Source organism: Herpailurus yagouaroundi, unplaced genomic scaffold (genome assembly GCF_014898765.1).
Source record: "Herpailurus yagouaroundi ecotype Mexico unplaced genomic scaffold, PumYag 190, whole genome shotgun sequence".
NCBI classification, from domain to species: Eukaryota; Metazoa; Chordata; class Mammalia; order Carnivora; family Felidae; genus Herpailurus; species Herpailurus yagouaroundi.
In genome coordinates, this window is record NW_024412421.1 from 22,679,187 (window position 1) to 22,704,704 (window position 25,518).

Consider the following 25,518-nt stretch of genomic DNA (forward strand, 5'->3'; position numbering starts at 1 on the left):
CTTCAGCCTCCCCGTGAAGCCCTCCAGGTTATCCTTTTGAGAACCCAGGGTCCCTCGATGCGTGTGCGGCTTGCCGAGGGTGCTGGGCCACGTGAAATGGGATTCTAGACTCCTGACTTTCCACCTCTTCTCCTGTGAGGCAGTAACCATCCTCAAGACCAAGACTTGATCTCAGAAACAGATGTCAGCTGTGAGGAGTAGCAGCTTTGTTCTCGTCCATCTTCAGTTCTTGGCCCCTCCGGTAGGGCTGTGAGACTTCAGCCACGTCTTCCTTCTCTCCTGCTGATTGGTGTGGGGCCCCTTCTGTGAGGGGCCCCCCTTGTGAACTGGAAATGGTGTTGAGGTGAGGGCACTCATACTGAGTGGCAGCCAGAGGAGGCTGGGAGAAACCCGGAGATCCTCCGGCCCAACGGTACTCCCATTCTTTGAGCTCATGCCCATTGGAATGATTAATTGATGTCCTCCACTCTGCTGGACAATTAAGGAAAGCAGTAGAAGGAGGGAAAAGTCTTCAGTTAGACCTAATTTGGCACCATATTGTTTTCTGTTAATCTATTTTGTTTTGTGTCCGTCTGTCCCAAGGGATGGATGTCTTGCTGCTTGCTGAAGCATGCATAACTAATGTCCTCATTAAGGGCTGATCTGTTTATCAGGGCCATGTGAGGAAGCCGGCCTGCCAAACCTAGGCGCAAGCTGGGGGCTGTTACCTCCCTCTGGGCCTTAGCCCCACCTCATTAAGCTGGTCCCGGCTATTGATTGGGAGCCTGTGTTTGGAAGAGTCTTACTTACTCCATGCATTATCTTGACAGATTGATCAGACCTGATTGAGAACCTCTTAAAGGAACGAACAGCTGTAATGGGAAAGTTGGACTCTGTCATCCGTTAGGATGATTCTGGGAGCAAGAAGAACAAGGCTGACATCTTGGAGCAATTGTATTTACAATTAACATGGCTGAAAAACGATTGCCTCTATTGATCCCCCCTTCCTGCAATTACGGCCCCATTGTTTACATTCCAGCACTTCAGTTATAAAAAGGAAATTCAATAATTATTGCATTATTTAAAGTTAAAGTGCCACAGAGTTTGCTGGCTACGCTTGCTGGTTGATTTAACGTTCAGTAAAATCCATGCTGAGCTCTCCATCTTGAGGCCGAACAATATCGGCTTTTAATGAGACCTACAGAGGGGGGAGAAGGAGAGCAAAGCCCAGTGCACGGGGTGTTTGTCTGGGTTATTTATGGGGGGAACCCGAAAGCAGGGCAAAGAAAGTAGCCGTGTCATCGTTTGCAAAACCGTGTCCCCTCTCGCCGTGCGGCCGTCCCCTCTGCAGCCGGCCATCTCCTGGCCTCTTGGCTCAGACTCTACTCTCCTTCCCCGGAGAAGCTTCTTTCTCCTGTCACTCGCTTGTCCCTGTCCCCCTCCCAAAAGTGTCACCATCTTCTTCGACTTCCCACAAAATCCAGGGAATTTAAGGAGAAAAGGCCCAGTGCCTTAGCAGCCACAATGACCGGCATCAGAGACGTTTGTTCAGAGAGAATTTGTATCTCCTGCTTTTTCACCTTCCCATTTTCCCTTTCAAGGGAAGAATGAAATAAAAATGAAGCACCTCAGGGTGCCTGGACGGTTCAGTCGGTTAAGCGTCTGATTTTGGCTCAGGCCATGATCTCACAGTTTGTGAGTTTGAGCCCCACGTTGGGCTCTGTGCTGACAGCTGGGAGCCTGGAGCCTGCTTCAGATTCTGTGTTTCCCTCTCTCTGCCCCTCCCCCGCTCATGCTCGCTCGCGCTCTCTCTCTCTCTCTCTCTCTCTCTCTCAAATAAACATAAAAAATTTTTTTTTTAAATGAAGGACCTCTTCTAAGGGAGAAGTCAGCCTGTGTGTGCTCACTGCCCGCCCACCCCAGGCCCATCTCACCCTGGCTGCCTGTCGTCTTCTCTCATAATGGAGGTGATGAGGGTATTTGTCAGCAAATCATGGGAGCTTAAGAGAAGCCTCCAGGTTTGAGCGCCAAATTCATGCTCTCAGCAGCAACAGCCAGAAAGTTCAGGAGCGTGGGAGGAATTTTAAAGACCATTTTATTTTTTCTGGTATTTGGTTGAAATTCTTTCGTGGGCTCCATTCCAGCAAGACATCTGGACAGGTGTGCTCAGCAGGATCCAGAGCTTACGAGGAAAAAGTGATGCCTCATGCCTTGCCATCAAGAGTCACGCTTTCAGCGACAGCCCCAGGAAATTTTAGACTGCAGGTGCAGAAAGGGGGAGAGAGATGAATAGGGCCGATTTCTACTTTTATGAAGTATCTGGAGCAGGCTGGTAGCAGGCGGCTGCTTCCGTGTGACTTGTTCATTAAAGAGGTGACTTCTTGTGCCGGCATCACATGATTTATCTAGTGCAGTTGGCTAGAATCGGAAATACTCTTTGGGGAAAGGCGGGTACAGAGATTTTAGACTCTGGAAAATTTTCTCCTTACAGGGGAATCTCTCCAAGTATTTATTCTGATTCAGGTTTCTGGTCCATGGCAGTTGCTGTCAAGATCACCGGTTCTCAAAATGCGGTCCCAGACCAGCAGCATCAGCGTCTCCCTGGAGATTGTTAGAAATGCAGATTCTTGGTCCCCATCCCAGACCAGGTGAATCAGAAACCCCTGGGGTGGGCCGACAGTCCAGGCATAACACACCCTCGGGTGTTCCTGGTGCACGCTCCAGTTAGAGAACTGCTCAGCTAGAACACCATCTGATCGTTAACAACCCAGCCCATGGTGTTGCACCTGCCAGTCAGAAGTGAGGAAGCAAAATCTGGGCTCAGGATAGAAAGATGATGGCTGTGCCAAATACCTGGGGAGTCCTTCATATCCTTTGGAGGATTTTCACATTTGTTTTCTCACGTGGTTTAGAAAATTGCCCCCGAGGAAGACAGGGCAAGTATAAACATCTTCATTTTACAGATGAAGTAATGCACCTGTTTTGACCACCAGGCACATGTTTTTTCTGCCATATTGACTGCCATGGGATTGGAGACAGAAATAAGCAAATCCTTCAGAGCAAATCTAGGGAATCTGGGAGGTGTCCACCAGCCGTTTCAGCTGAGCCCTCCTTCCTTCACCTGGTCTACACCTGGGGATGTTGGCAGACACGATAAAGAACATGGTTCTTGATTTTCAGTATATTGGCACTGCCATGGGCAAAGAGACCCAGTAAAACAGATCTGGTTTGGGGGCAAGGACATGGGCTTGGGTATGGATCCCAGCTGTGCCTGCATCAGCAGCATGACTTTGGGCAAGTGACTGAAAATTAAGCACCTCTTACAAGGAAGAAGTCGGTCCTCTGTGTGTTCGTTATCCCTTCCATGTTACAGTTTCTATAGATTGCGGTTTCTTTGCAGTCAACTGGGGATTCCTCTTTGGGGCTGAGAGGGTGGGAGGGGAGGTCCTAGGGAGTGGGGCAGGCAAGGTTGGTTGTAAGGAGGGAAATACCAAATAGGTAATTTCAGTAGACATTTATTTCGATCCCTAATCCCAAACTGTAACTAATTTGAGAAACCATGATAGTAACAGTAATAGCCTTATCACAGAGGCTTGCTCTGTGTCAGGCGCCGTGTTAAGCCCTTTGTGTGCATTATCCCATAGACTCCTCCCTACAGTGCTCTGCAGCGGTTCTCTTACTGTTGCCCCATTGTGTGTGGGAGACCCAACAGTGTATATAACTTGCCTGAAGTAGCACAGAGTTAGGCTTTTCCATCAGGCTACCTTAATCTACGGTGCACCTTAAACAACCATTATTGGCGACATTTTGGCGTGGAGTTGAAGGGAGACATGCTGGAGTAAATGGCAGCCTTTACTTTTACTTGAGAGTTGATAACTGCAAGAGGTGGTACTTAAAGTAGTGTAGAGAAGAAATGCATCTTGATGGATGAGTGGGGAAAGGGACCATCACTGGTAGGTTATCCTAGTGAAGGGCTAATCTTCAGATATTTAAGCTTTTGGTCGGTTCTGGAGGGTGGTCAGTTTGATGTTAGCCTTGTGGGACCCACTTTGTGGTTTCACCCACCATATCCCTCTTCGAAGCTTCTGAGCTCGATGTGTAGATGCTTGTTTGACCGTCATGGAAACTCGCCCTCATTTGGCTTGTGACCTCATTCTCTGATGGGCCCCTTCCTTCGGGAAAACCCCTACATACCTGGTAAGCTTCCTCTCCTTTCTGGAGTTTCCCTAACAAAGAAATGATTTCTGTTATGTGAAGGTATCAGCATTCTGCAAGACAGCATATTGTGGATTTCTTGTTGTTAGTTTCCTTCGAGGATATACTGTGTGTCTCTCAAGGAAATGCTCATATTGAGACTTTTGAACCAGGAGATATCATTCAGGTAAGGGAAGTGACACAGGCATGGGAAGTCTCGCCTTCAGCTTTGGAGCTCAAATACTGAGAATGAACACTCATGGCTTGTCCAGGGCACAAGGACTCTGGCCTAGAAACCAGAAAATAGGTCAGAGTAACGTAAATGGATTGATCTAAGGGAACATTTTTACTTCCTTTCACTTGCTCTTATAAATGATGGTTGAAGCTTGTATCTTATGGTGTCTGCAGGGCTCCTACAGTGAAATAGGACTAAATTAGCATGTGCCAAGGATGAGGGCATGAGTGGGTGAAAAGCCAACATAAAACAGAAAATACCTATATATTTAGGTTGGCCTTCTGGAAGCCTTCCTGAGCATGTGTCATGAGGTTTGAAACTGTAACACAACCACTGATTAAAAAATTAACTGCCTCCATTCCCAGTTGCGTTACACCTGCAATAATTTATCTTTTAGGCCTTCAAGGCGAATACCTGGGTATAGGGAATCTGCTGTTCCAGAATGAGCCCTGTGGTCAGTGCAGAGTAGCTGGACTGCTGTGGACTTGGTATCAAGCCCCAGGTTCCAGTCCTGTTTCTTTCATACTCTGTGAGACCTTGAGGGGAGTCACATGACCTCCCTGAGTTTTGGGTTTGTCCACGTCCAGGAGCCAAATGCTACCCACCCCGTGGGGCAGGCCCTCATGAGATGAAAAGTGTCTGTGGGTGTTTGCTCAGCAGTAGATGCTGTGAATGGGTACAACACCCACTTATATGTGAGGAATTAGTAAACTGATTCTCATCTTCCCATTCCTTCTCCCTGGAAGTGCTGATGACTTTATATCCCCTGCCCAGGGGGGAAAACTGGAGTCCTGGCCAGGCACGCTGTGGTTAGTAGTTCCAGAAGCCCTTCCATCCGCCCTGCCTAGATGACTTTCCGTGTTCCTCAGCAGGTGTCTCGGGGTTTGTTCTGTGTACCCACCGTGGGGATTCTCCTCTGCTCAGCAAGAGGTGTGTGGTCTCCCCTAGGGGAGCCCATTTGCTCAGAGGGATGCCTGGGAGCTGCTTTTCCTCATCCATCAGAGTTTCAGTTGCTCAAGGAGTAGAGGTGCACTGTGTGCGTGGAAGAGGGGTGGGCGAGCGTGTGTGTCTAGTAACAGGTGTTGCTCCCCTGAGGAAGCTTCATTAGGAGTCCTGTGTGTTTTCATTTGTGAATGTGTATGTGTGTGTGAATGTACTTTGTCCATTTCTACTTTAAAGGGGAGGCTTTGACAAAACCTGATCAATATTTTGCATTCCATGCATGAAGAACCAGATGTTAGAAGTTTCTATCACTGGGGAGGAGGAAGGAGTGGGGCCCCTCCAGATTTACAGAAATCAATGTTCTCTGACAGAAGTTGGTTAGTTTTCCTGGGAAACAAGTTACAGGAGCACACTTTTTTGATTTTCACGATGAATTATTTTCTAACAAGAGTCCTCTTTTCGTCTCTTTGACTTGCAGTTGTTGGCCAGGGTGAACGAGCACCACATATTAATGGGGTAGAATCCCACAAAGTAACCCGGGCTGGCCTCCTTTCTCTCCCGTCTTTTTTAATTATTAATTTTCCTTTTGCGCTTGGATTTATGTGCCAGGTTCATTATCGAGGTGCTTCTGATTGCAGCGATGGCTTTTTCTTTCTGAGCCCTGCCCCCACCCCCACCCCCACCCCAAGCTGGACCCACAGGGGAAGATGTGGGGCATTCGATGTTTCCATGTCCAGGGCACAGGAGTGTCGCCTTCCAGCTAAACCCAGATGGGACAGGCATTTTATTTTATTTTTTATTTTTTATTTTTTATTTTATTTTACTCATTTTGGGGGGGGATGAGCATCTTAAAAGAGCTCCACCAAGATCAGAAAGTGGTTTAGGAAAAGGTCCCTGAGCAGTACGAGTGAGCCCACACTCCCCTGTTGTCAGTTTAAAGCACTGACCACCGGTGTAAGTCACATTCCTGATGGCTGTCAGTGAGGACAGTCATGCCTGCTGCATAGTGGTAATTTCAAGAAGTTGGAGATCGTTGGGCTCTTCTACTTCCATTTATGAGTCAAACTGGATACTTGTTAGAGGTCATTGTAGTTCTTTGAGCTTTCAGAAGTAAATCATATTGAAAGTTTCTTAGGAAATGACTGTACATGTGCAGTTCATATAACTCAGTGTTGCGTGTGCACTTTTTAAACCAGCCAGTGACATGGAGGAAAATCAAGGAAACCCTTAGGCAGGTCCAAGGCTATAGGTCACTGGCCCGAGTGGGTTGGGGTAGACCTCAGTTACCACTATTCTTTAGCTAGTTGATCTTGGCTTCTTAGTTTATTAGTTGGTCACGCTTCTTCATCATTATTAGTTTGTGGATAGATGGTAGTTTTTCTTGAGTAAGCCAGTGATTTTCACTGTTGGAGCTGGCATGTTTTCACGATGATATTCAAGCCAAAGGGATGTCCTTCTCATGTCCCTCTTGGCGTGTTCTCCAAGTCACCACTGTCACTGTCTTAATCAACCGCAGGTTAAGGCCTGGGGTAGGGCGTGTTCTGTGTGTGTGTGTGTGTGTGCGCGCACGCGCGTGCATAGTGTCTAATGTGTTGTAGACATTTAGAAGTGAATCAGATTCAAACCTTGTCCAGTGGGCAGAGCAGCCGGTTTTCTCTGGGTCCATGTGTAGCGTGCACGCCTGAGAGCCTACTAGCCACAGCTGAAGTTGTTGTTTTGTTTTCTTTTTTAAATTGTACCACTGACCTGGGGTGGCTAGGTGACTCGGTCGGTTGAGCGTTCAACTCTTGGTTTCAGCTCAGGTCATGATCTCACAGCTTGTGAGTTTGAGCCCCACAGCTGGCTCTGCGCTGTCAGGGTGGATTTTCTCTCTCTCCCTCTCTCTCTGCCCCTCCTCTGCCTTCTGTCTCAAAATAAAAAATAAACTTAAAAATTTTAAATAAACTCTACACCTGACCTCATAGAGGTAAGAAGTTAAGATCGAATGCAGGGGCGCCTGGGTGGCGCAGTCGGTTAAGCGTCCGACTTCAGCCAGGTCACGATCTCGCGGTCCAGGAGTTCGAGCCCCGCGTCGGGCTCTGGGCTGATGGCTCAGAGCCTGGAGCCTGTTTCCGATCTGTGTCTCCCTCTCTCTCTGCCCCTCCCCCGTTCATGCTCTGTCTCTCTCTGTCCCAAAAATAAATAAACGTTGAAAAAAAAAAATCGAATGCAGAGTAAAGTGGAAAAAGTAAAGCAAAACCTACGTTCCCCTCCCCAAGGATGGGAGGGCCTCTGATAGAGTTGAGGGAGAGGGTTGGAGCGTTGAGGATTTGTGGGGGAGAAAAATTCCCTCCCTGTCAAGAAGAGCAAGAATTCTGAACAGGGGCAGATCCTTTATTGAGTGTTCCCCTGAGATTTGTGCCTTGGTGGATTCTTCATATATTACAGTGAATTTAATTAAATACATTGGGATCCCAGTTGAGGGTATTCTAATTAGCTGGGTCAGGAACAAATTATTCTCTCTCCTCCAAATGAAAACATCTAGTCTTTTCTGCAGGGGAAGCATGTCCGTGGGTGACGGCTTGCTCTCCTGGAGTCCTCATTGGTCTCTCCAGCGGCGCCCCCCCCCCCCCACTGCTTCTTATTAGGCAGGTTCCTAGGGTAGAATCCTGGGGACACAACCAGTGCCACTTGGGATGGAGAGGGTATCTGGCCAACAGGTCAGGGCATTGACCTGCTCAAGACCTGGGAAATGACCCCATGGTGTGGAGAAGGTCATACAGGGCAGGACCCTGTTGCTAGCTTTGGATCCCTGTTTGCTCCAGGTTGGACAGCTGGAGAAGTACTGAGTGAGAATTTATAAAATCTGGTAAGAACAGGATCTTTGACCTGCAGGTAGACTCTGGTTGTGATCAGAAGTTTGGGTTGTGGGACACCTGGGTAGCTCAATCAGTTAAGCATCCGACTTTGGCTCAGGTCGTGATCTTGAGGTTCATGAGTTTGAGCCTCGCAAAGGGCTCTCTGCTGTCAGCGCAGAGCTTGCTTCAGGCCCTCTGTCCCCCCTCTCTCGGCCCCTCCTCCCCATCAAAAATAAATAAAAATTAAAAATAGTTTTTAAAAAGTTTAGGTTGGGATGTAACCTTCATAAGCAGGTGTTTCCTGGCAACCAATAAACAGTTTATTCTGCAGTTTTTTCAGTGTGTTGGAGAATGAACCCAGACTACAAACGCCGGCTTGGAATTTTGAATTAAGTTTTTGTACAAGCCTCTAAGAGAAGACCCTAAATATTCTCTAGACCAGGATCAAGGGGAGAGGCCATAGACCTGTTTACCTTGTTTCCTCTTATTCTTTTCTCTATCATTTGTAGCGTGTGTCCATTTCCTTTCCAAAATGGCTCCCAAATGGTAGATGGAAGAACTCCTGGTGGCACAAGAGGTTGCCATTTACCCCCAGGAGATTGAGTATAGAGTGTTTTTGGAACATTTTCATCATATTGGTTATTTTTAAAGCAGGAATTCCCAGTGTGATGTTTATGTCAATTCAGGATTTATATAGTTCTATCACCCAAGGGCCTATGGATTTAAGGACAAAAGACATTTGACATCTCAACTCCCATCCAACTCTTTTTGGCCACGTTGTCCTCTCTTCTGGCTCAGAGGTTGGGAACACCAGCCATTTGGAAAAGAGCCTTTATATCCATATTACAATTTTATGTTAAGGATTCAGTGCCTTATTGCAAGGAAATCCTGTCTCACGGGAGGGTAATGGGAATTTTGGGGTAAGGCTTTAATGATTCTTGTTCTGAGTTCATACTATATGATCTTACCAAAATCCCTCGATAAAATTCATTGCTTTGGATTCCATGGTTATTTTCCCTGTTATCTTTTATTTCATCAGTTGTTGTTGAAGCTTTAATAAATGTAATTCTTTTGGCCTTAGTGACCCAAGACAGCAGTACACGTTTCCCCATGCTGGCTCTCCTACAAGTCTCCTGCTCCTTAATCCCAAGCCAGACCCCTTGCTCCCAGAAATATCTTAGTCCAGTTTTTGACTTTTGGGGGGCGGGAGGACTCTCTAGGGAAGTTGGGGACAATGAACGTGGGCAAGCTAATCCTTTTCCCTTTATATCTAGCCCATCAGGCCCTCCTTCTCTCCAGGGTTGTAGCCTCCAAAAAAGATTGCTTTGGTGAATTCCACCCTCCTGAAATCCTCTTCAAGGACCCCGTCTCAGAGGCACATTGAAGATAAACCATTAAAGAGGAAATCAGCTCAAATTTATTTCCAGAAAGTAGCTTTTTATTATAAGTTGTTGTCATTGCCTTAACAGTTAACATCGAGTTCGCCAGTTCTGCCGACTCCTTCTGGTTGTGAAATTGCTGTAGGATGGCTGTTACTAGTGGGGATATTGTTTTGTTCCAAAGCTCTGCACCTGAGTGTGTCAAATCATCCATTTTGGGGGAAAGAAGGGATTGTTCTCTTGGTACCTATGAAGCCCTTCCCATTTTTGCCTATACCTTGGCCTCAGAGCAACAGTTAGGTATGGGGTGGTTTAGCCAATTTACATGATTGAAGGCCTGGGCCTCCCTTTCATCCCCCACAAAGATTTTTCTGCAACGGTCCATTGGCACGTTCATCCTTCCCTCTTCCAATAAAGCTCAAACATGCTTCTGGGATTTTCATAGTTTTCTACAGAACAAAGAATGTGTACGTGTGAGCACCTGAGCCTGGAGTGTGTCATTCAATGGGAAGTGGTGGTAGGGCCGCTTGGGTATTTTTAATGGAGCGCAGGGCATTCTAACTGCTCTGCCTTCTCAGTGTCTCAAGCTATAATCTAGAGAAGAAGGCTGTTGAAGCAGGATGAGCAACAGTTAGCATGGCACTAACTGTTGCGTGTGCACAAGCAGGTCAGAAAGGAGAGGAACAGCACAAAGTGGTTCCGAGACATTTTTTGTGTCTTCCCTGTGTCTTCTTGAGCCAGGCTCTGGGGTCTGGAGATGGGGGTGGGGAGAAGGAGGAAAGGGCAGGTCATAACACAAGCACATAAAACACATTTTCTGAGTTTGCTCCTCCTCGGGGATGCTCGAGGAACATGAGACCCTGGTCCTAGTTCCCTCTCTCCCACTAAGTAGCTGGGTGACCTTGGGTCATTCACTTAAGTTTATTGGAGTTGTTTGCCCTGCTTTATAAAGGGCAGCCAGTAGAAAAATTCCCTCTTCTCCTAAAATGGGATCATTTGAAATGAAGGAGATTATCCTCTCTATACCAGGAGCTTGTTACTTCCTCAGCTGTTAGTGAGAAGGGCCCATACCTTTCACCGTTTTCTCAAAGAGGCACACAGAGTTTGTGAGTTTTGTCCTTGGATAGTCTTCGAGTCTTTTACAGTACACAGAAGTCTGGGGTCTGCTAACTGTTCCCATGACCTCTCCTGTTCTTGCACCTCTCTCTTTAATCCTGTGTGTGTCTGCTTTCTGCCACGTTTTGGGCTTCCTTGTTCTGGAATCAGAACACACAAATACAATCAAGAGTGTAATTTTGCCCATCTGATGCACTAAGCCAAGTGACCTTCAGATGTTGACAGGCAACCAGTCTGGAGAAATTTATTTTTCTGTGTGTGTGTTTTTTTTTTTTTTTTTTTAATCCGAAGGAAAACCTAATTTTAGGTTCTCCTAATAGACTGTGGTTCTAAATATAAAAACTTGACCTGTCATTCTTGTGGAAAAGCCAGACAACAGCTTTGGCTCTGTGTTACTGACCTAGGATTCTATGCAGGGAGTGTAACCATATAGGCTATCACCTAAAGCAGAGGTTGGCTAACTTTTTCTGTAAAGAGCCAGGTAGTAATATTTGAGGCTTTGAGGCCCATGCTGTCTCTGTTGCAACTACTCAACTCTGGTGCTTGGAAAGCAGCCATCGTTAATATGCAGATCCGTGGATGTGGCTGTGTTCTGTTAAAACTTTATTTACAAAATTAGGCAGCAGGTTGGAGTGGGCCCACAGGCCATTGTTTGCAAACCCTGATCTAAATAAAGTGGGGCATTCCGGAGAGTCTGAGGAAGAACCTTTGATTATTGTGCCAGGAAGACCCAGGTCACCTGGGGAGGGTCGGCACTGTCAGCATCAGCAGCCGCGTGGAAAGCCGCCAGGGAAGGGACGTTCGGGGGAGTTGGGGAGGGGAGTCTGCTGGCTGCTGGCCCTCGAAGCACTGCTGGAGAAGAAGGTACGTTGGGGAAGACAGAACAGCCCCTCCCAGGAATCTCCGCCCTGGGCTCCGGCCAGGAACGGGTGGGCTCGTGGCGGTGGTGGCTTCCAGTGGCTTACCCACGACGTGTCCCTCTCCTCTGCCCCTCGCAGCACCTGCAGCAGCACGAGAGCGGAGTGGAGGGTGAAAGTTGCTATTACCACTGTGTCCTGTGCAACTACTCCACCAAGGCCAAGCTGAACCTCATCCAGCACGTGCGCTCCATGAAGCACCAGCGCAGCGAGAGCCTGCGCAAGCTGCAGCGGCTGCAGAAGGGCCTTCCCGAGGAGGACGAGGACCTGGGGCAGATCTTCACCATCCGCAGGTGCCCCTCCACTGATCCGGGTGAGTGGTCTCACGGGCCCGTTGGTGAGTGGTTTCTGGTGGGGGCCCGGTGTGGACCTCCCGAGGGCTTTGGTTTGCCGCTGCTCGTCCTCGTGTCCCATCACCGACCGCACAGGTGACCATCGTATTCTGGAAGGAACATTGTGTGCATTCTTGCCTTTCTTTCTTTTTCTTTTTTTTAACTGAAGGAACTTCACCTCACTTTCTTCAGGTGTCACAGGCCACTGCCCAATGAGCAGGACAACTGGAGATGCTGTGTCTCCTATCCCCAGATTCCTCCAGTGCTTACTCTAGATACACTTTATTGGTCCAGATGGACATAAAGCAAGTGCTAAATTATGGCCTGCTCACTGGTAGGGATAAGAGTTTGTGGCCTCAAGTCCAGTGTGTAAGAATGAACTTCAGAGAGGATCAGAACAGCCTGCGCTTGTTCTAAACATTTTCCCGTTGGGTTTGAGGGTGCCTCTGCGAGTCATGGCCTGGTGCTGCCTGCTTCTCCACAGGGTCGGGGCCTTCAGCGGAACCTCGCCAGCTCCTGGCTCCCACCACAGTCCCCTTTTTCCGTCACTCCCTTCCACTTCTTTGTGGTTCTCTTTCCCACCAGGACCTCACTGGTAGAATCCTCCTTCTGTGTTTTCAGCCCTACCACTCCCTTTCTCTCACTATGGAATCACAGGGCATCAGGGCCTCTTTAAAAACAACAGAACAAGAGCTCTCCCACAATCCTGTGTCCTGCTTCTCTCTCTGCAATAGAATCTTCAAGGTTCTTGAAAGAATAGCCTGTATCTGTCGTCTCCAGCCAGTGCCTCAGCTTACCATAGCCTGTCTCACTGCATCAGCAAACCACCCTTGAGAGGTCACCATTGACCTTGGATTTACCCAACCCTGTAGCTACCTGCTGGGCCTTCTTCTATTCTTTCTGTGGTCTCTGAAAGTATTGCATGGTCCCACGCCGAATCTCCCTTCCTTGAGCTTCCAGGTTGTGTTTCTGTCCTGTCCTCGTGTTTCTCTTGGCCATCCTTCCCAGCCTGGCCCCTGGTTCGTGGTCCTCGGCCTGCCCCACCTTCTGGCGTCATCTGGGAGTTAGGCCCCGTTCCTTGGCTCCCAGTCCTTTAAAGCTTGATTTCTGTGGAGTTTTTAATCTTAATTTTATCTAATTTCACATCTTTATAGTTCTTAAAGGCAATAAGTTATATAAACCTTAAGAAAAATGGCATGACCCTCCCCGTCCCCCATCCCCTTGCCCAGAGCCATGGCCTTCAACTTTTAGTTGTTTGTTTTGTTACATATTTCCATCTTTCTTAATGTGCTTTGATTTCTTTTTTTTTTTTTTTTTATGTTTTAGACATTATCTATTGGCTTTCTAAACGGTGAGACTTTCACGAGCATTCCATTCTACAAACCACACACTTCTACTGACACACACCCATCCACAAACTCACACGTGGACACCTCAGACTCCATACACTCCCCTGCACACCACCCCTGGACCCCCTACATCACACTCCCCAGCCCCCGCTGTATACCCAGTCTTCTCTCCCCTCATCTTCCATGATGATTAAATAATAATTTGGGGTTATATTAATATTCAGTGTTTTCATTATTCTAACTCTATAAATATTAATCACAGCTGAGCCATGTAGAGTTTTATAATTTCATTTACCTTCTTGTACAACTTTTTATTTTCCCTGGTTTGCTAGGTATCTATGATTAATTCATGGCTAGCCCTCTGCCAGAGTAGACATTTCCTGGTCTCTGAAGGCCCTGCCAGATCAGTTCTGTCAGCTTCGTTTCTTCCTGGAGATGTCCCTCCTGAGCCCCTCCAGACCCCTCTGCTCCCTGCCCCTGTCCCTACCCCCTTGCTGCTTTTTTGGTCTCTTTACGTAAATGGAGTGAGCTGCTATACGAAACGGGGAGCGTGTGCCCTCCCTGCTGGAGTAGCTGAGGTTTCATTCTCAAAATGGAGAGGCCAGTTTCTTTCTTCAGGAACCAGGGTCATTTCTTGGGTGCCAGCATAACTTTTGTCACCTCTGGGTCACTGCAAGACTGTTCTTTCCCCTGTGTTTTTCAGATGTCTCTTCTGGTTCAAGTTCAAATGCTGTGATCTCGGGGGCTTCCTCTTGGTGCCCGACCCTGTCCCTCCACCTTTATGCGCTCAGGAATGAGGGGCGAGGCCGACACCCCAGACTCATCTATGCCCGAACACAGCCTGTTGAGCCATCTGCCTGTGGGGGGTCCCCGTTTTCCGCCTTTTGGCCTCTGTTTGATCCTGCCACTTGGCATTATTTTGCTGTGGAGCCATTTTACAGGATTCTCCTGTCCCATCCATAAATGCAGACCTATTTATTTCAGGGTTGTTTTTTTTTCTCCCCCAGCTCTGCATACGTCATTGTTTTAATCTTCTGTTAAAAGCTGGTCCCTTTCGCCCTTCAATTCTTTCTTTCACTCTCCTCAGAATTCCCTTTTTATTAATGAGGTGCCCCAAACTAAATAGTGTACAGCTGCCATTTCACCCGGGGTCTATGGACTGGAACAAACAGTTCCCTGTTTTATAATGTAATACTTCTATTTGTGCAGTCCGCTCTGGAATTGCTTTCTTACCCCATTGCCTTCTGGGTTTCTCTCATTTAATGCGTATTAAGAGTTATTTTTCCCCCTGAAGTGTATGAGCAACTTTAGTCTAGATGATAGACTTCCTTTCTGTATTTCAAAATCCTTTTGTATTGTCTTTGGCCTGGAGTCATGTTTTTTGCTCTCTACCCTCCTCCCTCTCCATCCTGCGCCCTCCTCCCTCACACATTCGGGCTGAGCCCATACTCTTCACTGATGACAAAAGGGCAAATTCTTAGGTAATGTTCACGTTGACAGTAAAAGTAACTTGGTGCCATTTTAGAAACCCCTTTAAGACAACTCCTCTTAAAATATGTCCTCCTTCCCCATAGGGATTGGCTCCTAACTTCTTGAGAGAATATTTTCAAGAAAAGGTGAATTTAAGACACTGAAAGTCATCAACTTCAAATTTATCAACAGAGACTTTATCAAATATTCCCAATCTTCTCTTCTCTCAAGTAGGGGTCAGGACATTAGTGTTCAGCTGGAACCGTCATTCGTGTAGCATAAGGAAGCCATGGGGAGGTCTTCGAGCACCTTTTGGGGACCCCTGCTTGTTCTAACTATAAACTGCATGTAAATGGTGTGCTGTCTAGAGTTTTCTACTCTGGCCTTCTGTCAACAGCTAGTTAAATGGTGGTGTTCTTTCTTCTTTCCTTTCTGCCTCTGTTGTCCACACACTGGAAAGTTGTCCAAAAGAAATAACTTCCTTCTCTGAACTCAGGACCTCCAACCCCAGTCCCCCAACACCTTCTTTCCACAGGTATCTTTGCGTGGTCCTTGCTGCGGCTGGTGGAGAGAACTCTAGAATAGTTTCTTCCCTGTGGTTGACAAAAAAAATCTCTTCAGATTTTCCTTGTTAACTTAAAGCCAGTATGTTTTCCAGTCAAGTTCGCCACGTAGCCTTCCAACCCGCATGAATTTGTAAGTATGGAAAAGGAGACACGGTGAAGCTCTCCTCCGCCCTTCAGAACTTTGTGGTAGCGGCCAGGATTCACACCTGTCACTGATCGCATAAGCCCTTGAGAGCCCTCGTGGCCGAACTTAAAACACCTAGGCCCTGCCCTGCCCCAAAGGGCTAAGTGTCAGCTGCTGGAGGTGTGCTAATAGTACACCACTGCCCCCTGCGTGGTCCTGCTTGTGTGAGGCTTTACCCTTATGCTCGTGGGCAAGCCAGGCCCTGTATCATATTGTCTTTAACCTAGCGTGATAGTTGTGTGCTTATGCTTGCCATGTCACCCCCACACTAGACAGGCAGGCACACACACACACACACACACACACACACACACAATGGGACTTCCCATTTAAAAAATGGCTTGGAAATACACAGCTCAGAGAAAAGGAAGTAATTTAAACAGGTGAAGTTTCCCCTCTGCCTCCCTGCCCAGTTTTTTAGTAATGGGCTTGAGTGCATTTTCTGCAAGACCAAGTGTTCTCTGGACTTTCTTGGGATTTGGTCTTTTCATTTCGTGCCCACAACCAGGTAGAGGTAGAGGTAGAGGTAGAGAAGGCCCGTTGTTAAGTGCTGACACACTGAGTTCTAGCCTTTCGTTATTGGCACTGGCTGTTTACTTCCCCTTAGTTGACTGGAAGCTCATGGAAGATTGAAAGCTCTCATAGGTGGGTCATGTGAAGGACCACTTCCCTGTTTGCTTATTAAAAAGGCATTTCTGGCTCCCGGGTGAAGCTGTAGTTAATTTCACTATATCATTGCCCTGGGCTTCTAGAAGACAAGAGGTCCTTTGTGTTCCTCCTGTCTGCCTGCCTCCTCCTCCTCCTCCTCCTCCTCTTCCTTTTTTCTGTCTTACCCTTGGCTTAACTATTTTCTCTTGCACATAGTCCTAGAGCTTCAGACTTTGCACAGATGTAATTTAACGGTTCTCGATTGCACGCCGACTATGTTCAAGACTTTTTATGAGTTGGGAGACGCCTCTGATGTTTCCCCTCCTCTCTTGATGTGGATACTCTGGTGGATATGCCAGCCCAGGCGTTCGAGGCAACCAGATGATGACTCAGTTTACAGAGGGCACAGCTCTTTGGAGTTTAAGAGAATATTTTGTTTGGAGCGGAAGCTGGCATCCCCCTTCACTGACACGTCTTTGGCGCTCGAGGTCGTGAATTCCTGGGGTCGGGAGGCAGAGGCTTGCCAAGTGATAATGTGGATTTGGTGACAACCTATTCTGAAACACTCACTGGCTTCTCTTGATGGATCATTTTTTCATACCATGTTTCAGGGAGTTTTTGCTTTTAACTTCTGCAGCTTAAAAGAGTAAGAAAATGTTCTCTTTTCAAAACTTTCTCATTTTGTCCTGTTTTTATTTTTCAAAATTGGTATGAGGCTGCCTTCTAACTATGAAGTACATCTTTTTTTTCTATAAGTAGCTAAATTATATGCAATTTTAGAGTAATTTTTCTCATAGCACTGAAATATGTTAAGGCCAGTTCTGTAATTCCAAAACATTGTTTTTGTAAAACCAAACAGCTGTGTTCTTTTTTTTTTTTTTTTCCGCCTTTTTATGGTATGTCTTGTTGTTGGGACTTGGGAAAAGGTATAGGGATAAAAATATTTCCAACTAAAGACATTACATGTAAAAGAAATCACAACTGATTGGAGTGAGTGAAATTTTATGTATTACAGAGGAGTGGAAAAATATGACTGTGTGTTAAATATATTCTCTGACAAGGACTGTTTGGACAATAGGATTATAAACCTCAGTGTGCTTTTTGGAAAGATGCTTCGCAACGCACGGATAAAGAGAGAGCATTATGTGTCAGCGTGAAAGAGGGCATAATACCGTTAAAGGAAAAATGGAGTTTATAGAATAACATGATTTGGTTCTGTTAGTTTGATTAATTTGATTCTATTTTGTAAAAGTATTTTTCTTAAAGCTTTTAAAATAACCATTCTCAGCAAAGTTTGTAATTGGCGTCTCTGGCTGTTTCATGGGTGGGATCTACTTAACGTGGAATCTTAAGAGAGTGTCAGGCACATGGCAGGACTCAGATATTGATGGCACGTGTACACACAGATACTAACACAATTGCTAAGAACATACCAAAGAGTAAATCTTGGTTGTCTTTTGTCGTAGAGACACTTTTCTGTTTGTCACTGTAAAGCATACATAGTTTGATTACCGTCTGATTCTCTTGCATTTTGCATCTACATGGCGAGGACAGGAGTAGTTCTTAGGGTATATACACTGTCTTGTTTTTCTGTTGGAACAGATTTTCTGATTTGCCTTAATTAGTCCTCTAACAATCTACAAAGGTCAGCGCCAATTGCCTGTTCATTTACATTTGTAATTGTGATGGCTTCTGATTACATATTCCTTGTCTTAGTCCTTCCTGTAAGTATATGCTAGTGTGCCCTCCCCTCCCCTCCTCCCACATCCCGCACATGCATCAGCCCAGTGTGGACGCCGAAGATCTGACTCTTCACACAAGAAACCTTTGTGGGGATGGTCCAGCCTTCCCTTGAATTTCAGTGTCTGTTATGGAAAGGCATCTTGGCGAGGCCGTCACTTCTAAGTTAGGAATATAATGAAGCCAGAGTCAGGGAAATTATGTCGATGCCAGGCAAGAAATCTGAGAGCCATTATCTAGGAGCCTTCTCGAACTGGGTAATTAAGGGCAATTAAACTTTCCTGCTTGCTCTCTGCAAAATATGCTAATGATCTGGTCTTCTGGAAGGTGGACACGTCTGAAATGTGGTTTCATTGCCGTCCCATGTTCTGGTCTGGAAGGGTCTCTCCGAAGAGTGTGAGATGTCACGACACCAGTGGCTTGGGCAGTGGGTCCAGAGTCTCCAACCTCCCATGTAATCTCTTTCCTCTCTGTCTTTTCCAGGAGAGGCTAACATCCACATCCAGACATGGACCTTTCAGATACTATCCAAAACCTGGCTGCAGTAGCCTGAGTTGCAGTGATGCTTATTCATTCGCCCTTTCATATTCTAGATCTGCCATTCACTAGTTGATTTATTTTTATGAGCTGATCAAAGCTACCAGGGATTTGTTTGTTTGTTTTATTTTACTATATAAATCTGGAGCATACGTTGCCCTGTACAGTGGGCTATACGTGTGGCTACACATTGTGGGCCACTTAGCCTTGTTCTTGGTTGGGGGCTCTAGGTTGTCTTCCATACTGTCCTCTGGGGTAGGTAGTAGTGTGTGTCCTCATGGCCACCTAGTGCTGCCCACTCTGGGAGGCAGCAATACCATGGCCACTCTCTTCTAGGGAGGGTGGTAACAAGGAGCACTGCAAAAAGGAAAAAAAAAAAACAAAAAAAAACAGGGACCTGCTGGTGGTTACTGGAATTAGGAGGGGTGTGTGTGTGTGTGTGTGTGTGTGTGTTGAGTCAGTATTGGATGGTGCCCTGTTGAGGGATATGAGCATGCCAGAGAGCCCAGAAACACAGGAACCCCCGGGGGAAACTTAGAATATCATATCACAACAAGTGTTATTTTAGTGAAACCTTTATGCCAAGTCACCTTTGAAAAGGGGTATCTAAGGAACTTGAAAGTTTGAAACTTGACCTTCAGGTGAACAAGGATTGTTAGACAGTGAGTGGTTGTTCTTGCTGCGTCGGTTGGGGTTTGGGGATTTCATTGGAAGGGAGGGGCCTGGTGATGACCACTGTAGCAGGACACAGTGGCCCTGTGTGTGCGTCCCTCACCCCAGCCTTGGCACTTAGTACCTCTTGTATTGCTCAAATGTAGTCTTCAAGAGAAATAATGGCTTGTGTTTGCTTTGCCTTTAGAAATGTGCAAAGGATCCATATCTTGGGCTACTTATATTCTATATTAAACTTGTTCCTGACCTTGGTTGGGGGCCAGGGAGGAAAATAGAACATGCATCTCTTAGCTTACAGAAATAGCTCAAAGGCTTCTCAGACTTACAGATGTTAAGGAACCCCCTTCAAACTGTGACCCAATTATGAGAATTATAGTTTCATATGATTTTTTTTACACATTGACTAGAAACGAAAAGTGTTGTGTCCTTCCAGATCAGTATAAGCACTGTCCTTAGTTCCGTGGTTGTTGGGTTTCTAGATCCCTTGAGAGCAAAGTGAACGTCTCCAGATCCATGCCTGCCCATCTAGTATGGTAGTCATGGCCATATGTGGCTATTTAAGTTTAAATTAATTAAAGTTACATAAAAATTTTAAATTCAGTTTCTTGGGGCACCTGGGTGGTTCAGCGGGTTAGGCCGCCAACTGGATCTCAGCTCAGGTCATGATCTCATCATTCGTGAGTTCGAGTCCTGCATCAGGTTCTGCATTGATGATGTGAAGCCTGTTGGGATTCTGCCTCTCCTTCTCTCTGCCCCTCTCTCGTCTGTACACGTGCACGTTCTCTCTCTCTCTCTCTCTCTCTCTCCCCCACACACACACAAACACACAAACACACACACACACACACACACTAAATAAACTTTTAAAAAAATTCAGTGTCTCTGTCATATTAGCCAAATTTCAAGTGCTTGGTATGACATGTGACTCATGGCTACCTCATTGGACAGTATAGATTTATAGAACAGTTGAGAAAGTTCTTTTTACATAACTTATATTTATAGAATAGTTGACAAAGTGTTGAGGTCCTCACTGGGATTCCTTAGAATTATGGCAGGCCCAGGCTGGGTTTAGACTGCACTTTTTATGAAGTTCTTTGGCTTCCATTTTAAAGAATATGGTACCCACCCACCACCTGCTTTCTGCCAGTTCTGGATGGGGTATAGTCTTCATTGCTCTCCTTTCTGTCTCTCTTTTTGCTTCCTTTTCTTGGTTTTTCTCAGTGTGAGAGGTATGCTTCAAATAAGCATGTAAGCCTATTCTATTAGCAGGGTTGAGGGAGTTTGATCGGACTTTCTAAAGATGCATCTTGCAGAGAGCATGTTAAAGGGCTTTTTATAGTTCATATCTCAAGACTATCTTGAGACCTTTGGTGTATATGTTAACAAAAGGAGCTATTGATTGCTTTTAAAAGATCCTTGACCTTTGCTCTAATTAGAATATTAAAAGTTGGACAGTATGTGATTTTTCTTGGAACAGACCTGTTGTTTTAACTTAAAATTTGATCCCAAACTGTCGTCTTCTCATGAAGTCAAAAAAAGAATCTGTGTTCTTTTCTTCCACTGTTTCCATTGGTTTAAAGTCCTGAGCTCAGGACAGAGTTTTTCTTTCTGGACTGCCTTACTTGGCTTAGGGCTGCCATGACAAAATATCATAGACTGGTTGGCTTACCCAAGAGAAATGTGTTTCCCCCGGTTCTGGAGGCTGAAAGTCCCAAGATCAAGTCATCGGCAGGTTTGGTTTCTCCTGAGGCCTCTCTCCTTGGCTTATAGATGGCTGCCTCCTGTCCTCATGTGGCCTGTCCTCTGTGTGCACCTCCCTGCTATCTGTCTGTCTGGATTTAAAAGGACACCAGTCAGATTGGTTTAGGGCCTCCCTTTACTCGAAGAGCCTCCTTTTATATGATCAGTGTTTCAAGGGCCCTGTCTCCAAACACAGACACACCTGAGGAACTGGGGTTAGGGCTTCAATGTATGAATTTGGGGGGAACACAATTCAGTCTGTAACATGGGCTTTCTGAGGACATTTGAAGTCTGTTTCATGTTCCTTCTTCGACATGGTCCTTTTGGGTGTGGAGGGAAGGGTGGGATGTGGAGGTGGACGCAGAGGTGACCCGATGTTGGGGAGACCCTCCACAGCTCCCATCCTCCATCCTTGTTGAGGCCCCTGGAAGGTGAAACAGGGCCAGCTCCTTGGAAGGGGACTCCAGAGGAAGGCAGAGGTGCTGGAGGAAACTCATCAGGACAGAGTCGGGTCAGAACACCATGCCCGCTGAGCTCATCTCTCCGTGATTTTTTTCTCACCAGTCCTGACACAGCCTCCACTCACACCTCCTCCTGGGAAACCCCAGGGAACAACCAGCCAGCCCTGTGTAGGGACATTTTCATGCCTGTGAAACGTGACACTCTCAGCATCAATAGAACTTGCCCTTGTTGGGCGCTCCAGCAGGCCAGTTGTGTAGACGGTTTGTGTGAGAGGGATTTATAGCCATACTGACTCCTTACTGTTGCCCACTGGTACTTTCATGGACAAGCAGAACTCACCGGATTTGTGCATAGTGTTGGGTAGCCCTGGTTTTTTGTTTCTGTTTTTGTTTTTGGTTTTTTTGCTTTTGTTTTGTTTTGTTTCTCTGGTTGGGGAGAATGCCCCCAGATCCAGAGCCTTACCGTATTCCACATCCTGTTACGGTAGAGAATTCTGTGTGGTGTAAATTGGTTGGGCTTCCATCCAAAGGATTTGGGTTGCTGGAAGTACCTGAAGGAACTTTTATTCTTTGATTTTACCTTACTCCGTATTGAATGCTCCATGTTTGACATTATCTAAAGGTCCCAGGGCAGACGTTTTCACCCTTAATAACTTCCGCTGAGGGCCTGTCCCCGTGTGTCTCTAGGGCTGGCACATCCTCAGTCCCAACCCTGATCTTTCTGAATGTGAGCCTGGGATGCAGGCCTCAAAGCCACCTTCCAGATGGGCCTTCCTTGACTGCAGGAGCATAAAGCAGAGACCGGTCACCAGTTCACAGCCAAGTGTAGATGTCTCACGTCTCTAGGTTTGCAGTGTTCTGGACTATTTGTGCTTGGTGCCACATGTGACTTGTGGCCGCCATATTGGATCCTGCAGATAGTAGATATTTCCTTCCCTGAAGAAAGTTCTCATGGACATTGTAGCTCTAGACACCAGCAAAGCTGGGAGTCGGAGCAGAGGCTCAGGGCAATACTCTTCCCACTGTGCCTGCCTTCCTTGCTGTGGGTTGACTGGCTCATCCAAGGGATAAGTAGTGCTTTGGCCCCAGGACAGGGCTTTTCATACCTAGAAAGGAATGTGGTTCATTCCTTAATTCTCTCAGTATAGAAGTGGAGAAACCTATGAGACTGAGGTGAGAAAAGGGGCAGCAGTTATTTGTGACATCAGAGTGCAAGCCTTGGCACTCTTGGTTAGCATGGATTTGCTAACACTCACGGTGTTCTGTGCTTCTCTTTTCTGAGTCAGTCCCCAAAGCAGTGAGAAACCCCAGAGAGTGGAAAGGGCAGCTTTGACCCAGTCACCGGGGGCAGGGGTCTTTATTTGAACGGGTTCTAGCCTGTCACCAGTACAGGAACCTTGTGAGGCACTGCTGAGATGAGGATGTGGTCTGGCCATCAGCCATGCAAACTTGTGTCCACCCTGGACGTTTTTATGGTCATAGCTGGAATTTTGTAGTATACATTAGCTGGAATTGGGGTTGGTAGGTCTGGAATTATTAACAGAGCAACAACAAAGGCTATATTGGCAGTAAAAATCAGAACAAAATAAAAATGGGGCCATGGTTCTTGAAAAAGGGTGGGATAGGGAAGTACAAAGAGGCTGGGCAGGTGCTAACGACTTTGGAACTGAAGAGGTAAAGATAAGGCATCCATAGAGGAAAGACCATGTTTGACCTTTCTTGCTTTGAAAAGAACGTTGGCTGGCTGGTGAAGATGTGACTGATTTGAGTCCAGAGGTGGAGCTCTTTAGTCCTGCAAAGATGGACATGTCCTCAGCATGGCCAGTCACCACTCTAGGCTCTGGGGAATCTGCCAGCAGGAGGAGAACACGGATTCTGGACTTCTCCCTCTAGTTGCGGGGTGGCGGGGGGGGGGGGGGGGTTGTGGTGGTCAGACACCCAATAAACAAATACAGAATGTCAGGTGTGCAAGGTTCTATACAAATAAATAGAGCAAGGCAGGGTGGGGTGAGTTGGTGGAGTTGTTTTATATAAGATGCCCCGGAAAAAGTCTCTCTGGGGAGGCGACATTGGAGCTGAGCAGAGGACAGCAAATGTGAGCAGTCCTGGCAGAGGTCCAGCAAGTGCAAAGCCCCTGGGCTGAGGGTGGGCAGAGGGCTGGCGAGGAGGCAGAGGGCTGGGAGGTGTGGTTCAAGCAGCCCAGTCCCCTGGGGGCCTTGGCAGTGTGTGGGGGGATTTGAATTTTCCTTCCCTCAAGTTGGGAAGTCATTGGCAAGGTATGAGGAGCGGAGGTGACAGTATGACTTACACTAATCAGGCTGTTGTGGAAATTTGCATGTCCACCATAGTCCAGATGTAGGGTGTCTCCCTCTCCATCACCCCCAAGTAGAGTTGTCCCTCCAGGCAGGGAGGAGAGGGGTGACTGTAGTTATCAGGGGGTGCCACTGACCCCTGAACTGCTTGCTTAGAGGCTTCTGCCACATAGCACTGTGGAGTCCTCTGTTTTAGCCCAGGGGTCAGCAGCTTTTTTTCCAAAAACAAAATCCTTTCCTGGTGACTCATTGCCTAAGTGTGAAGCACAGGAAAGACTTGTCCTTTTGACTTGAGGATGCGTTGTCTCTACTACAATGTAAACACCACACGCAGGAATGAGAAACTGTCTCTGGTCAGGGTATGTGTTAGGATGACCGAGGCAGAGTCTTTTGTCTCCTCCTGTCCTGCACCTTCTTCTGATGGGCGTTCACATTCCACAGGACTTGTTGTATAAGATTGCGATGTGTATCTCTAGGACAGGAATTTCGTTTCATTGCCTACCACTGTAACCCAAAAAGAGCTCAGTGCCCTAACACCTTTGATCCTCGGTGTCCCCAGTGCTGCGTGTCCAGAGGTCATTATCCCATTCTGGAAGGGCCGGTGACCCAGCTCTGACTTGCGTGTCTAGCCAGCCTTTGACAGACAGGCCTGATCTAATTCTGCAACCATTTTATTCTCCACGGACATGTGCCCAGATCTCAGGCGGATCTGAAGACTTTCTTCCAACACATCAGAGCAGGGAGATTTGCACTATGGTGTACTGTTTTCTCTGGGCTTTATTTTAATCAGGAATGTGGACTGGTGTGTGTGTGTGTGTGTGTGTGTGTGTGTGTGTGTGTGTGTGTGTGTGTGTGTTTCCCGTAGATGGTGTACAAACACAGGGCTTTTAGTCCCTTTTGTAAGACAGGTTTTACATAGCTAATTGGGAAATAGTTTTTTTCCTTAATCGTTTTAGGGCCACTCCAACCCCCTCAGGGTCTCTCTCCCCTCAGGATTGTCAGGCTCATGTTGAAAGATCTCTGGGGGTGGGGAAGGATGTTGGTATATATCACGGATATTCGGAAAGAATTTTTCAGCCACACCTGGCTGCCGTGTGTGAGGACAAATTTAATTTATTTTAAAAATCTGGCCACAGGCAGCCTTTTCTGTTTGTTTCCTTTGGTTGGGGTAGGGGATGGATTGGATTGCATTTGCTTTCTTCCAGATTTGACCAGCTCGCACAAGAGAGATTATCTCTAAAGGATATGAAAGGTTTAATCATTTTAATTTTGTTTTTATTAAAGTTTATCATAACTTTTTTTTTCCCAACGTGCCCTGCTAGGACAGAAGGGAGAGAAGAGGAGGTGACATAAATAGACACAAACCCTCAAGCATTTGGTTAATAAAACTCTCTAATGGGTGGCATCACGTGGGGAGGAAGTGGTTGGAAGTCAGGGGACAACGGGCTGACCAGGGCGTGCTGTGACAACTCTGACATGTGGCTGGCATCTCATGAGCTCCCCTCCACCTCCAGTGCTCCCTTACCATGGGCAGCTCATGGCTTTCATGAAACAGAAAGAGAGCACGCGGCCACTGTTATCTCACCCCACTTGGTTCCCAAGTGGACTGGATCCCCAAGCCAGAAATCTAAATTTACAGAGAACGATAGAATTTTCTTCTGTTAGACTCTTCGAACCCCTTATCAAAGCAGTGAAATATTTGAACCCAGATAATCTGAAGACTCACTTTAGGCCAAAACCTCTGAGGTTGTGCCACATGAGCTTTATGAAACATCCCTCGTCTTTAGTGTTTGAACAGGAACACTGTCCCATAAATGAGTAGGTAGGACCCCAGTTTAACAGGACTTTTGGCCCATTTTCCCTTTGGGGCAGTAAAGTTAGCTTGTTTCAAAGTGAATTTATTTGTCT

General features: G+C 46.7%; 1 protein-coding gene across 1 annotated transcript in view; it reads left to right on the forward strand.

Annotated features, from left to right (window-relative positions):
* ZFHX3 (zinc finger homeobox 3) overlaps positions 1-25,518 on the forward strand; it is a 240,715-nt gene that overhangs the window by 128,926 nt on the left and 86,271 nt on the right. Inside the window, 1 exon segment of the mRNA XM_040442966.1 lies at positions 11,681-11,912. Coding sequence (XP_040298900.1) covers positions 11,681-11,912 — 232 coding nt within the window.